This window comes from Heptranchias perlo, unplaced genomic scaffold (assembly GCF_035084215.1).
Source record: "Heptranchias perlo isolate sHepPer1 unplaced genomic scaffold, sHepPer1.hap1 HAP1_SCAFFOLD_223, whole genome shotgun sequence".
Lineage (NCBI taxonomy): Eukaryota > Metazoa > Chordata > Chondrichthyes > Hexanchiformes > Hexanchidae > Heptranchias > Heptranchias perlo.
This window is the reverse complement of record NW_027139237.1, coordinates 499,656-514,163: the sequence shown is the minus strand read 5'-3', so window position 1 is coordinate 514,163 and position 14,508 is coordinate 499,656. Positions and strand designations below refer to the sequence as shown.

General features: G+C 52.7%; 1 protein-coding gene across 1 annotated transcript in view; it reads left to right on the top strand.

The window, feature by feature from the left end:
- tlr21 (toll-like receptor 21) overlaps positions 1-14,208 on the top strand; it is a 43,762-nt gene extending 29,554 nt beyond the window's left edge. The window contains exon 2 of the mRNA XM_067978097.1: positions 11,053-14,208. Coding sequence (XP_067834198.1) covers positions 11,161-14,013 — 2,853 coding nt within the window. The 5' untranslated portion in view covers positions 11,053-11,160 and the 3' untranslated portion in view covers positions 14,014-14,208. The remainder of the gene's footprint in view (positions 1-11,052) is intronic.
- The last annotated feature ends 300 nt before the right edge of the window (positions 14,209-14,508 follow it).

The following is a 14,508-nucleotide window of genomic DNA, read 5'->3' as shown; positions in this document are numbered from 1 at the left end:
TAGGAGAAGGAGGATGTGAAAGTGGGAATGATTGGAGAAGGGGGAAGAGAAAGGGGGCTTGATTGGAGAAGGGGGAGGTGAAAGGGGGAATGACTGGAGAAGGGAGAGGTGAAAGGGGGAATGATTGGAGAAGGGGGAGGTGAAAGGGGGAATGATTGGAGAAGGGGGAGGTGAAAGGGGAGGTGATTGGAGAAGGGGGAGGTGAAAGGGGGAATGATTGGAGAAGGGGGAGGTGAAAGGGGGTGTGATTGGAGAAGGGGGAGGTGAAAGGGGGTATGATTGGAGAAGGGGGGAGGTGAAAGGGGGAATGATTGGAGAAGGGGGAGATAAAAAGGGGTGTGATAGGAGAAGGAGGATGTGAAAGGGGGAATGATTGGAGAAGGGGGAAGAGAAAGGGGGCTTGATTGGAGAAGGGGGAGGTGAAAGGGGGAATGACTGGAGAAGGGAGAGGTGAAAGGGGGAATGATTGGAGAAGGGGGAGGTGAAAGGGGGTATGATTGGAGAAGGGGTAAGTGAAAGGGGGCGTGATTGGAGAAGGGGGAGGTGAAAGGGGGAATGACTTGAGAAGGGGGAGGTGAAAGCGGGAATGATTGGAGAAGGGGAGGTGAAAGGGGGAATGATTGGAGAAGGGGGAGGTGAAAGGGGGAATGATTGGAGAAGGGGGAGGTGAAAGGGGGAATGATTGGAGAAGGGAGAGGTGAAAGGGGGTTTGATTGGAGAATGGGTCGGTGAAAGGGGGAATGATTGGAGAAGGAGAGGGGTGAAAGGGGGTATGATTGGAGAAGGGGGAACTGAAAGGGGGAATGATTGGAGAAGGGGAGGTGAAAGGGGGAATGATTGGAGAAGGGGGACATGAAGGGGGTGTGATTGGAGAAGGGGGAACTGAAAGGGGGTGTGATTGGAGAAGGGGGAACTGAAAGGGGGAATGATTGGAGAAGAGGAGGTGAAAGGGGGAATGATTGGAGAAGGGGGACATGAAGGGGGTGTGATTGGAGAAGGGGGAACTGAAAGGGGGAATGATTGGAGAAGGGGGAGGTGAAAAGGGGAATGATTGGAGAAGGGGATGTGAAAGGGGGTATGATTGGAGAAGGGGAGTTGAAAGGGGGTATGATTGGAGAAGGGGGATGTGAAAGGGGGAATAATTGGAGAAGGGGGAGGTGAAAGGGGGAATGATTGGAGAAGGGGGAGGTGAAAGGGGGTATGATTGTAGAAGGGGGAGGTGAAAGGGGGAATGATTGGAGACGGGGAGGTGAAAGGGGGAATGATTGGAGAAGGGGGAGGTGAAAGGGGGAATGATTGCAGAAGGGGAGGTGAAAGGGGGAATGACTGGAGAAGAGGGAGGTGAAAGTGGGTCTGATTGGAGAAGGGGGAGGTGAAAGGTGGAATGATTGGAGAAGGGGAGGTGAAAGGGGGAATGACTGGAGAAGGGGAGGTGAAAGGGGGAATGATTGGAGAAGGGGATGTGAAAGGGGGAATGATTGGAGAAGGGGGATGTGAATGGGGGAATGATTGGAGAAGGTGAGCTGAAAGGGGGAATGATTGGAGAAGGGGGAGGTGAAAGGGGAATGATTGGAGAAGGGGAGGTGAAAGGGGGTGTGATTGGAGAAGGGGAGGTGAAAGGGGGAATGATTGGAGAAGGGGAGGTGAAAGGGGGAATGATTGGAGAAGGGGAGGTGAAAGGGGGAATGACTGGAGAAGGGGAGGTGAAAGGGGGAATGATTGGAGAAGGGGAGGTGAAAGGGGGAGTGATTGGAGAAGGGGGATGTGAATGGGGGAATGATTGGAGAAGGTGAGCTGAAAGGGGGAATGATTGGAGAAGGGGGAGGTGAAAGGGGGAATGATTGGAGAAGGGGGAGGTGAAAGGGGAATGATTGGAGAAGGGGAGGTGAAAGGGGGTGTGATTGCAGAAGGGGAGGTGAAAGGGGGAATGATTGGAGAAGGGGGAGGTGAAAGGGGGAATGATTGGAGAAGGGGAGGTGAAAGGGGGTGTGATTGGAGAAGGGGAGGTGAAAGGGGGAATGATTGGAGAAGGGGGAGGTGAAAGGGGGAATGATTGGAGAAGGGGGGAGGTGAAAGGGGGTGTGATTGGAGAAGGGGGAGGTGAAAGGGGGAATGATTGGAGAAGGGGGAGGTGAAAGGGGGAATGATTGGAGAAGGGGGAGGTGAAAGGGGGAATGATTGGAGAAGGGGGAGGTGAAAGGGGGAATGATTGGAGAAGGGGGGAGGTGAAAGGGGGAATGATTGGAGAAGGGGGAGGTGAAAGGGGGAATGATTGGAGAAGGGGATGTGAAAGGGGGAATGATTGGAGAAGGGGAGGTGAAAGGGGGAATGATTGGAGAAGGGGATGTGAAAGGGGGAATGATTGGAGAAGGGGAGGGGTGAAAGGGGGTATGATTGGAGAAGGGGGGAGGTGAAAGGGGAATGATTGGATAAGGGGGAGGTGAAAGGGGGAATGATTGGAGAAGGGGAGAGGTGAAAGGGAGTATGATTGGAGAAGGGGAGGTGAAAGGTGGAATGATTGGAGAAGGGGATGTGGAAGGGGGTATGATTGGAGAAGGGGAGGTGAAAGGGGGAATGATTGGAGAAGGGGAGGTGAAAGGGGGAATGATTGGAGAAGGGGATGTGGAAGGGGGTATGATTGGAGAAGGGGAGGTGAAAGGTGGAATGATTGGAGAAGGGGATGTGGAAGGGGGTATGATTGGAGAAGGGGAGGTGAAAGGGGGAATGATTGGAGAAGGGGAGGTGAAAGGTGGAATGATTGGAGAAGGGGATGTGGAAGGGGGTATGATTGGAGAAGGGGAGGTGAAAGGGGGAATGATTGGAGAAGGGGAGGTGAAAGGGGGAATGATTGGAGAAGGGGATGTGGAAGGGGGTATGATTGGAGAAGGGGAGGTGAAAGGGGGAATGATTGGAGAAGGGGAGGTGAAAGGGGGAATGATTGGAGAAGGGGAGGTGAAAGGGGGAATGATTGGAGAAGGGGGAGGTGAAAGGGGGAATGATTGGAGAAGGGGATGTGAAAGGGGGAATGATTGGAGAAGGGGGAGGTGAAAGGGGGAATGATTGGAGAAGGGGATGTGAAAGGGGGAATGATTGGAGAAGGGGGAGTTGAAAGGCGGTATGATTGGACAAGGGAAGTTGAAAGGGGGAATGATTGGATAAGGGGGAGGTGAAAGGGGGTATGATTGGAGAAGAGAAGGTGAAAGGGGGAATGATTGGAGAAGGGGGAGGTGGAAGGGGGAATGACTGGAGAAGGGGGAGGTGAAAGGGGGAATGATTGGAGAAGGGGGAGGTGGAAGGGGGAATGACTGGAGAAGGGGAGGTGAAAGGGGGTACGATTGGAGAAGGGGGAGGTGAAAGGGGGTACGATTGGAGAAGGGGGAGGTGGAAGGGCGAATGACTGGAGAAGGGGGAGGTGAAAGGGGGAATGATTGGAGAAGGGGGAGGTGAAAGGGGGAATGACTGGAGAAGGGGGAACTGAAAGGGGGAATGATTGGAGACGGGGTGGTGAAAGGGGGAATGATTGGATAAGGGGGAGGTGAAAGGGGGAATGATTGGAGAAGGGGATGTGAAAGGGGGAATGATTGGAGAAGGGGGAGGTGAAAGGGGGAATGATTGGAGAAGGGGGAGTTGAAAGGCGGTATGATTGGACAAGGGAAGTTGAAAGGGGGAATGATTGGATAAGGGGGAGGTGAAAGGGTGTATGATTGGAGAAGAGAAGGTGAAAGGGGGAATGATTGGAGAAGGGGGAGGTGGAAGGGGGAATGACTGGAGAAGGGGGAGGTGAAAGGGGGAATGATTGGAGAAGGGGGAGGTGGAAGGGGGAATGACTGGAGAAGGGGAGGTGAAAGGGGGTACGATTGGAGAAGGGGGAGGTGAAAGGGGGTACGATTGGAGAAGGGGGAGGTGGAAGGGCGAATGACTGGAGAAGGGGGAGGTGAAAGGGGGAATGATTGGAGAAGGGGGAGGTGAAAGGGGGAATGACTGGAGAAGGGGGAACTGAACGGGGGAATGATTGGAGACGGGGTGGTGAAAGGGGGAATGATTGGATAAGGGGGAGGTGAAAGGGGGTATGATTGGAGAAGGGGGAGGTGAAAGGGGGAATGATTGGTGAAGGGGAGGTGAAAGGGGGAATGACTGGAGAAGGGGGAACTGAAAGGGGGAATGATTGGAGAAGGGGGAGGTGAAAGGGGGAATGACTGGAGAAGGGGGAACTGAAAGGGGGAATGATTGGAGACGGGGAGGTGATAGGGGGAATGATTGGAGAAGGGGGAGGTGAAAGGGGGAATGATTGGAGAAGGGGGAGGTGAAAGGGGGAATGATTGGAGAAGGGGAGGTGAAAGGGGGTATGATTGGAGAAGGGGAGGTGAAAGGGGGTATGATTGGAGAAGGGGAGGTGAAAGGGGGAATGATTGGAGAAGGGGAGGTGAAAGGTGGAAGGATTGGAGAAGGGGGAGGTGAAAGGGGGAATGATTGGAGAAGGGAAGTTGAAAGGGGGTGTGATTGGAGAAGGGGGAGGTGAAAGGGGGAATGATTGGAGAAGGGGAGGTGAAAGGGGGTACGATTGGAGAAGGGGGAGGTGAAAGGGGGAATGATTGGAGAAGGGAAGTTGAAAGGGGAATGATTGGAGAAGGGGGAGGTGAAAGGGGGAATGATTGGAGACGGGGAGGTGAAAGGGGGTACGATTGGAGAAGGGGGAGGTGAAAGGGGGAATGATTGGAGAAGGGAAGTTGAAAGGGGAATGATTGGAGAAGGGGGAGGTGAAAGGGGGAATGATTGGAGACGGGGAGGTGAAAGGGGGTATGATTGGAGAAGGGGTGGTGAAAGGGGGAATGATTGGAGAAGGGGAGGTGAAAGGGGGAATGATTGGAGAAGGGAAGTTGAAAGGGGGAATGATTGGAGAAGGGGGAGGGGTGAAAGAGTGTCTGATTGGAGAAGAAGGAGGAGAAAGGGGATTTGACTGGAGAAGGGGTGAGGTGACAGGGGGAATGATTGGAGAAGGGGGAGGTGAAAGGGGGTCTGACTGGAGAAGGGGGAGTTGAAAGGGGGTATGATTGGATAAGGGGGAGGTGAAAGGGGGAATGATTGGAGAAGGGGGAGGTGGAAGGGGCTGTGATTGGAGAAGGGGGAGGTGGAAGGGGGAATGACTGGAGAAGGGGAGGTGAAAGGGGGAATGACTGGAGAAGGGGGAGGTGAAAGGGGGTACGATTGGAGAACGGGGAGGTGGAAGGGCGAATGACTGGAGAAGGGGGAGGTGAAAGGGGGAATGATTGGAGAAGGGGGGAGGTGAAAGGGGGAATGACTGGAGAAGGGGGAACTGAAAGGGGGAATGATTGGAGACGGGGAGGTGAAAGGGGAATGATTGCAGACGGGGAGGTGAAAGGGGGAATGATTGGAGAAGGGGGAGGTGAAAGGGGGAATGATTGGAGAAGGGGAGAGGTGAAAGTGGGTCTGATTGGAGAAGGGGGAGGTGAAAGGGGGAATGATTGGTGAAGGGGGAGGTGAAAGGGGGAATGACTGGAGAAGGGGGAACTGAAAGGGGGAATGATTGGAGACGGGGAGGTGAAAGGTGGAATGATTGGAGAAGGGGGAGGTGAAAGGGGGAATGACTGGAGAAGGGGGAACTGAAAGGGGGAATGATTGGAGACGGGGAGGTGATAGGGGGAATGATTGGAGAAGAGAGAGGTGAAAGGGGGTATGATTGGAGAAGGGGGAGGTGAAAGGGGGAATGATTGGAGAAGGGAAGTTGAAAGGGGAATGATTGGAGAAGGGGGAGGTGAAAGGGGGAATGATTGGAGACGGGGAGGTGAAAGGGGGTACGATTGGAGAAGGGGGAGGTGAAAGGGGGAATGATTGGAGAAGGGAAGTTGAAAGGGGAATGATTGGAGAAGGGGGAGGTGAAAGGGGGAATGATTGGAGAAGGGGAGGTGAAAGGGGGTATGATTGGAGAAGGGGAGGTGAAAGGGGGAATGATTGGAGAAGGGGAGGTGAAAGGGGGAATGATTGGAGAAGGGGATGTGAAAGGGGGTATGATTGGAGAAGGGAAGTTGAAAGGGGGTATGATTGGAGAAGGGGAGGTGAAAGGGGGAATGATTGGAGAAGGGGAGGTGAAAGGGGGAATGATTGGAGAAGGGGGAGGGGTGAAAGAGTGTCTGATTGGAGAAGAAGGAGGAGAAAGGGGATTTGACTGGAGAAGGGGTGAGGTGAAAGGGGGAATGATTGGAGAAGGGGGAGGTGAAAGGGGGTCTGACTGGAGAAGGGGGAGTTGAAAGGGGGTATGATTGGAGAAGGGGAGAGGTGAAAGGGGATATGATTGGAGAAGGGGGAGGTGGAAGGGGGAATGACTGGAGAAGGGGGAGGTGAAAGATGGAATGATTGGGGAAGGGGGAGGTGAAAGTGGGTTTGATTGGAGAAGGGGGACATGAAGGGGGTGTGATTGGAGAAGGGGGAACTGAAAGGGGGAATGATTGGAGAAGGGGGAGGTGAAAGGGGCTTGATTGGAGAAGGGGGACATGAAGGGGGTGTGATTGGAGAAGGGGGAGGTGAAAGGGGGAATGATTGGAGAAGGGGGAGGTGAAAGGGGGAATGATTGGAGAAGGGGAGGTGAAAGGGGGAATGATTGGAGAAGGGGAGGGGTGAAAGGGGGAATGATTGGAGAAGGGGAGGTGAAAGGGGGAATGATTGGAGAAGGGGAGGTGAAAGGGGATATGATTGGAGAAGGGGGAGGTGAAAGGGGGAATGATTGGAGAAGGGGAGGTGAAAGGGGGAATGATTGGAGAAGGGGAGGGGTGAAAGGGGGAATGATTGGAGAAGGGGAGGTGAAAGGGGGATTTATTGGAGAAGGGGGGAGGTGAAAGGGGGAATTATTGGAGAAGGGGATGTGAAAGGGGGAATGATTGGAGAAGGGGAGGTGAAAGGGGGAATGATTGGAGAAGGGGAGGTGAAAGGGGGAATGATTGGAGAAGGGGGAGGTGAAAGGGGGAATTATTGGAGAAGGGGGGAGGTGAAAGGGGGAATTATTGGAGAAGGGGATGTGAAAGGGGGAATGATTGGAGAAGGGGAGGTGAAAGGGGGAATGATTGGAGAAGGGGAGGTGAAAGGGGATATGATTGGAGAAGGGGGAGGTGAAAGGGGAAATGATTGGAGAAGGGGGAGGTGAAAGGGGATATGATTGGAGAAGGGGAGGTGAAAGGGGGAATGATTGGAGAAGGGGGAGGTGAAAGGGGGTGTGATTGGAGAAGAGGGAGGTGAAAGATGGAATGGTTGGGGAAGGGGGAGGTGAAAGGGGGAATGACTGGAGAAGGGAGAGGTGAAAGGGGGAATGATTGGAGAAGGGGAGGTGAAAGGGGGAATGATTGGAGAAGGGGGAGGTGAAAGGGGGAATGATTGGGGAAGGGGGAGGTGAAAGGGGGCATGATTGGAGAAGGGGGAGGTGAAAGGGGGAATGATTGGAGAAGGGGGAGGTGAAAGATGGAATGATTGGGGAAGGGGGAGGTGAAAGGGGGCATGATTGGAGAAGGGGGAGGTGAAAGGGGGAATGATTGGAGAAGGGGGAGGTGAAAGATGGAATGACTGGAGAAGGGGGAGGTGAAAGGGGGAATGATTGGAGAAGGGGGAGGTGAAAGATGGAATGATTGGGGAAGGGGGAGGTGAAAGGGGGAATGATTGGAGAAGGGGGAGGTGAAAGGGGGAATGATTGGAGAAGGGGGAGGTGAAAGGGGGAGTGATTGGAGAAGGGGGAGGTGAAAGGGGGAATGATTGGAGAAGGGGGAGGTGAAAGGGGGAATGATTGGGGAAGGGGGAGGTGAAAGGGGGAATGATTGGAGAAGGGAGAGATGAATGGGGGCGTGATTGGAGAAGGGGGAGGTGAAAGGGGGAATGATTGGAGAAGGGGGAGGTGAAAGGGGGAATGATTGGAGAAGGGGAGGTGAAAGGGGGTGTGATTGGAGAAGGGGGAGGTGAAAGGGGGAATGATTGGAGAAGGGGGAGGTGAAAGGGGGAATGATTGGGGAAGGGGGAGGTGAAAGGGGGAATGATTGGAGAAGGGAGAGGTGAAAGGGGGAATGATTGGAGAAGGGGGAGGTGAAAAGGGGAATGATTGGAGAAGGGGGAGGTGAAAAGGGGAATGATTGCAGAAGGGGAGGTGAAAGGGGGAATGACTGGAGAAGAGGGAGGTGAAAGGGGGAATGATTGGAGAAGGTGAGGTGAAAGGGGGAATGATTGGATAAGGGGGAGGTGAAAGGGGGAATGATTGGAGAAGGGGAGGTGAAAGGGGATATGATTGGAGAAGGGGGAGGTGAAAGGGGGAATGATTGGAGAAGGGGAGGTGAAAGGGGGAATGATTGGAGAAGGGGAGGTGAAAGGGGATATGATTGGAGAAGGGGAGGTGAAAGGGGATATGATTGGAGAAGGGGGAGGTGGAAGGGGGAATGGTTGGAGAAGGGGGAGGTGAAAGGGGTTATGATTGGAGAAGGGGGAGGTGAAAGGGGGAATGATTGGAGAAGGGGAGGTGAAAGGGGGAATGATTGGAGAAGGGGAGGTGAAAGGGGATATGATTGGAGAAGGGGGAGGTGGAAGGGGGCATGACTGGAGAAGGGGGAGGTGGAAGGGGGAATGACTGGATAAGGGGGAGGTGAAAGGGGGAATGATTGGAGAAGGGGAGGTGAAAGGGGATATGATTGGAGAAGGGGGAGGTGAAAGGGGGAATGATTGGAGAAGGGGAGGTGAAAGGGGATATGATTGGAGAAGGGGGAGGTGGAAGGGGGAATGACTGGAGAAGGGAGAGGTGAAAGATGGAATGATTGGGGAAGGGGGAGGTGAAAGGGGGCGTGATTGGAGAAGGGGGAGGTGAAAGGGGGTTTGATTGGAGAAGGGGGACATGAAGGGGGTGTGATTGGAGAAGGGGGAACTGAAAGGGGGAATGATTGGAGAAGGGGGAGGTGAAAGGGGCTTGATTGGAGAAGGGGGACATGAAGGGGGTGTGATTGGAGAAGGGGGAGGTGAAAGGGGGAATGATTGGAGAAGGGGGAGGTGAAAGGGGGAATGATTGGAGAAGGGGAGGTGAAAGGGGGAATGATTGGAGAAGGGGAGGGGTGAAAGGGGGAATGATTGGAGAAGGGGAGGTGAAAGGGGGAATGATTGGAGAAGGGGAGGTGAAAGGGGATATGATTGGAGAAGGGGGAGGTGAAAGGGGGAATGATTGGAGAAGGGGAGGTGAAAGGGGGAATGATTGGAGAAGGGGAGGGGTGAAAGGGGGAATGATTGGAGAAGGGGAGGTGAAAGGGGGAATGATTGGAGAAGGGGAGGTGAAAGGGGGAATTATTGGAGAAGGGGGGAGGTGAAAGGGGGAATTATTGGAGAAGGGGATGTGAAAGGGGGAATGATTGGAGAAGGGGAGGTGAAAGGGGGAATGATTGGAGAAGGGGAGGTGAAAGGGTATATGATTGGAGAAGGGGGAGGTGGAAGGGGGAATGACTGGAGAAGGTGAGCTGAAAGGGGGAATGATTGGAGAAGGGGGAGGTGTAAGGGGGAATGATTGGAGAAGGGGAGGTGAAAGGGGATATGATTGGAGAAGGGGGAGGTGGAAGGGGGAATGACTGGAGAAGGGGAGGTGAAAGGGGATATGATTGGAGAAGGGGGAGGTGGAAGGGGGAATGACTGGAGAAGGGGAGGTGAAAGGGGGAATGATTTGAGAAGGTGGAGGTGAAAGTGGGAATGATTGGAGAAGGGGAGAGGTGAAAGGGGGAATGATTGGAGAAGGGGGGAGGTGAAAGGGGGAATGATTGGAGAAGGGGGGAGGTGAAAGGGGGAATGACTGGAGAAGGGGAGTTGAAAGGGGGTATGATTGGAGAAAGGGAGGTGAAAGGGGGAATGATTGGAGAAGGGAAGTTGAAAGGGGGTATGATTGGAGAAGGGGAGGTGAAAGGGGGAATGATTGGAGAAGGGGGAGGTGAAAGGGGGAATGATTGGAGAAGGGGAGGTGAAAGGTGGAATGATTGGAGAAGGGGGAGGTGAAAGGGGGTATGATTGGAGAAGGGGAGGTGGAAGGGGGAATGATTGGAGAAGGGGAGGTGAAAGGGGGAATGATTGGAGAAGGGGATGTGAAAGGGGGTATGATTGGAGAAGGGAAGTTGAAAGGGGGTATGATTGGAGAAGGGGAGGTGAAAGGGGGAATGATTGGAGAAGGGGAGGTGAAAGGGGGAATGATTGTAGAAGGGGGAGGTGGAAGGGGGAATGATTGGAGAAGGGGGAGGTGGAAGGGGGAATGATTGGAGAAGGGGAGAGGTGAAAGTGGGTCTGATTGGAGAAGGGGGAGGTGAAAGGGGGAATGATTGGTGAAGGGGGAGGTGAAAGGGGGAATGATTGGAGACGGGGAGGTGAAAGGTGGAATGATTGGAGAAGGGGGAGGTGAAAGGGGGTATGATTGGAGAAGGGGTTGTGAAAGGGGTTATGATTGGAGAAGGGGGAGGTGAAAGGGGGAATGATTGGAGAAGGGGAGATGAAAGGGGATATGATTGGAGAAGGGGAGATGAAAGGGGGAATGATTGGAGAAGGGGAGGTGAAAGGGGGAATGATTGGAGAAGGGGAGATGAAAGGGGGTATGATTGGAGAAGGGGAGATGAAAGGGGGAATGATTGGAGAAGGGGAGATGAAAGGGGGAATGATTGGAGAAGGGGAGGTGAAAGGGGGAATGATTGGAGAAGGGGGAGGTGAAAGGGGGAATGATTGGAGAAGGGGTAAGAGGGGCATGACTGGAGTAGATGAGGAAGTGAACGGAATGCAACAGAGCCTGGGGGGGAAATGGCTGATCAGGAGAGGTGGGGTCTCGGGGTGGGGCCCTGAAGTGCTGGACAGAGAGAGAGCTCAGATTCCGTGGAACAGGTGACAGGGCAGGGTCTTCAGAGAGGAAGGAAGCTGTCCCCTCTGTCAATGACACATTCTAAATTTGGGAATGGAAGTTGAGGGTGGCGGAGAGCAGTGAGCTGGGGGGGCTGCAGGTTGAACGGTTTGCTTCATGTGAACCAAACTGACAATGCAAACCGCTCTGGTTTTTAGGCTGTTGTGGTGAGGACAGAAAAATACATCTCAAATCTGAGGCATTTTCTCGAGTGACTTCCTGCCAAACGTTTGGACTGAGCCGTCAGCTGCAAGGAAGAGGCTGCGATGTTGAGACTGACCGCAGACTGGGCGCTGCTCCTTGGTGTCCTCTCCTGGAATGTGCGGGTGCCCACGGCGCTGGGGTACAGTTTCAGGAACTGCATCCAGGATTCCAACCACAACGGGACCTTCAAGTGTGTCCATCGCTTCCTGACGCAGGTCACCGCTGCCGTGTCCGACCTCCCGGCCAGCGCGCTGCACCTCAACATATCCCACAACCGGCTCTCCCAACTCCAGGCGGGCAGCTTCAGCGCTCTGCCCAACCTGCTCACCCTGCGATTAGATTACAATCGGATCGAGAGTGTTTGCTGCGGTGTGTTCAGTAATCTCACCAGCCTGCTGACCCTCAACCTGTCTCACAACAGCATCTCTCACCTGACAGGTTTGGACTTTCTCGAGCTTGACAAGTTAGGTCAGCTCCTGCTTCATCACAACCACATGGCCACGGTTGAACCCAACGCCTTCAGCGTGTTGAAGAATCTTCAAATACTCAATTTAAACTCCAATCAACTCCAGAATTTCTCCCATCTGGTGAGTGCCATCTCTGGACTCAGTAGCCTGATGCTTCTCAACCTGGGCAAGAACCGCCTCGCCTCCCTGCGACACCACGCCGCCCTCCCCATCTCCCTCCGGTCCCTCGACCTGTCTGACAACTCTCTCACAACCTTCGGCTGCAAACGCAACTTCCTCAGTAACATTCTCAACTTGGATCTGTCCAATAACAATCTCTCGGATGCTTCGGAATTTTCCAAAGTGAATCTGAGAAACATCTCGTGTTTGCTCATGAAAAACAACCCCTTAAATGTCACGGACTTTCTCAAACACGGTAACATGGACCTGCAGAAGGTCCAGTACTCTGGGTTAAGGCTGCACAGTCAGTCGCAGCTCTCCGACCTGTGCCACTATCTGGGTCACAGGACTATGGAACACTTGGTCCTCCAAAGCAATCGGATCTCGTCCCTCAATGCCAAATCCCTGTCTCAGTGTCCGCCCGTCACCAACTGGGATTTGTCACACAATCTCCTCCCATCCGTGAGCTGCCTTGAATTTGTATCGAAAAAAGATGAAGTTGTGTCTTTCATTATTGAACACAACAAAATCAGTGAGTTACCTCCCTGTCACAAGGGCGGGAAGGCAACTTTGGTGTTTCCTAACCTCTCGTTCCTAACCTTTCGTTTTAACCGGATTTCGGCCATTTCTTGTCACGCCTTCTCTTACGCTCCAGGTCTCCAGACTTTAATGCTGAACATTAACAACATCGCGGTCATCGGCCAGGCAGCCTTTTCTAACCTCACCAGCCTGAGGTTGCTTCGGCTGGACAACAACCTCATAACCGACATCCATGACCACACCTTCACGGAGCTCCGGAGTCTCCGGACCCTCAATCTCAGGAATAACAGGATCTCAATTGTCTTCGAGAAGGTTTTCGCAAATCTTCACAACCTGGACATTTTGGACCTGGGAGGGAACAAAATTCGAAACCTCACCAGTCTGTCTTTCTATGGTTTACACAATCTCTCCAAGCTTTATCTCGATAGAAACTATATATCCCGTATCAGCGGGGAGATCTTCAATGTCCTACCATCCTTGGGAGTGCTGGACTTGGACAGTAATCGGATCAGGTACAACACTGGCCTCACTGCAGCGTCTCCGTTCATCAAACTGACAAAACTCTACATTCTCAAGCTGCAAGCCCAGCAACCCTATGGCATCAACATTATTCCTCCAAAGTTTTTCAGTGGCCTCATTTCTTTGAGAGATCTGTATATAGGAGAAAATAAACTGTCACTGTCCACAGATGTGTTTGAGGATCTGGTCAATTTGAGGATTCTCTCCATGCCTGATGCCTGCAATGGGATCCACAGTCTGAATCCAGGCATTTTCAAGAACCTCCGCCGTCTACAGCGACTCAACCTTGAAAACATAGGTCTCCAATCCATGTCTCCTGATATCTTCAGAAACCTTTCCAACCTCAGGACGCTGTTCCTGGGGAAAAACGCCATTCAGACCATCAACAGCACGGTTCTGGTCCACCTGAAGTCTCTGACCTACCTGGATTTACGGAAAAACCCGTTTCCGTGCATCTGTATCAACAGCTGGTTTAAAAACTGGTCCCTGGCCAATCCCAGGGTCCAGGTGATTTATTTTTACAATCACACCTGCGCAAATCGACCGACCAAATACCTGTACAAGTTCGATGCTCGAGTTTGCTACTTGAACATTGGACAACTCATGTTCCAAATGACTGCACCGGTCTTGATAATGTTAATATTGATCCCGATAACCTACTGCAAAGGATACTGGCATCTCAAATACGGCTTTTATATTTTGCGCTCGTGGTTGAATGCTCACAGGGGGAGAGAGGAGAGTCAGAAGTCTTACAGGTACGATGCCTTCATCTCCTACAATTCTCACGATGAAGGCTGGGTTCTGCAAGAATTGGTGCCGAACTTGGAAAGCAAAGGACCTCAATGCTTCAAACTCTGCCTCCACCACAGAGACTTCGAGCTGGGCAAGTACATCGTCGATAACATTGTGGACAGTATCTACCAGAGCAGAAAGACCATCTGCGTGATGAGCCGCAACTATCTGGCGAGTGAATGGTGTTCCATGGAACTTCAGCTGGCCAGTTACAGACTCTTCCATGAGCTGAAAGATATCGTCATACTGATATTCCTAGAGAAGATCCCAGATGCTGAGCTCTCGACCTATCACAGGATGAGAAAAGTCATGAAGAAGAAGACCTACATCCAGTGGCCTTCAGACACAGAAGCTCAAAAATTATTCTGGGTCAAAGTGAGACACGCCATTAAAGGCTCCAGCTGGGCCAAGGAGGAGACGCCAGCTGCTGAAATTTAAACTTTAAATTCCCCCAAAACCCTTCTGTTTCTAGTGGCAGGCCTCTGATCTCAGAACTCGCCAACACACATCTCTCAGTATCTCCACCCACCTGCTATACAATCCCTCTTTATTGTCAATCTTGTCATTGCTGCTCGAGAACCAGGATAAACACAAAGTGTAAACACAGAATAAAGCCAATAGCATTCAAATATCTGGCCCTGCAGTCGGCTCAGTGGTGTCCTTCCACCTCTCAGACCTCTGGGGTGAAAGTGCCCTCCCTCTGTGCTAATCCGTCACCAGTGGCTATCAATCCAGAGACAAGACAATGGAGCACAAGGAGAGCTCTCACTCTCACTCTGAGAGGCCTCAGGGCTGGCTGGCGAGAGAAATGGATCCAACAAACCTGGCAGGCCACACGTTACTTTTGATACAATACGGGTACCCGTGACAGGATACCCCGGGTGGGACGGGCATTAAAGGTAATACCAGGAAACCCCTGGTGGGACCATCATT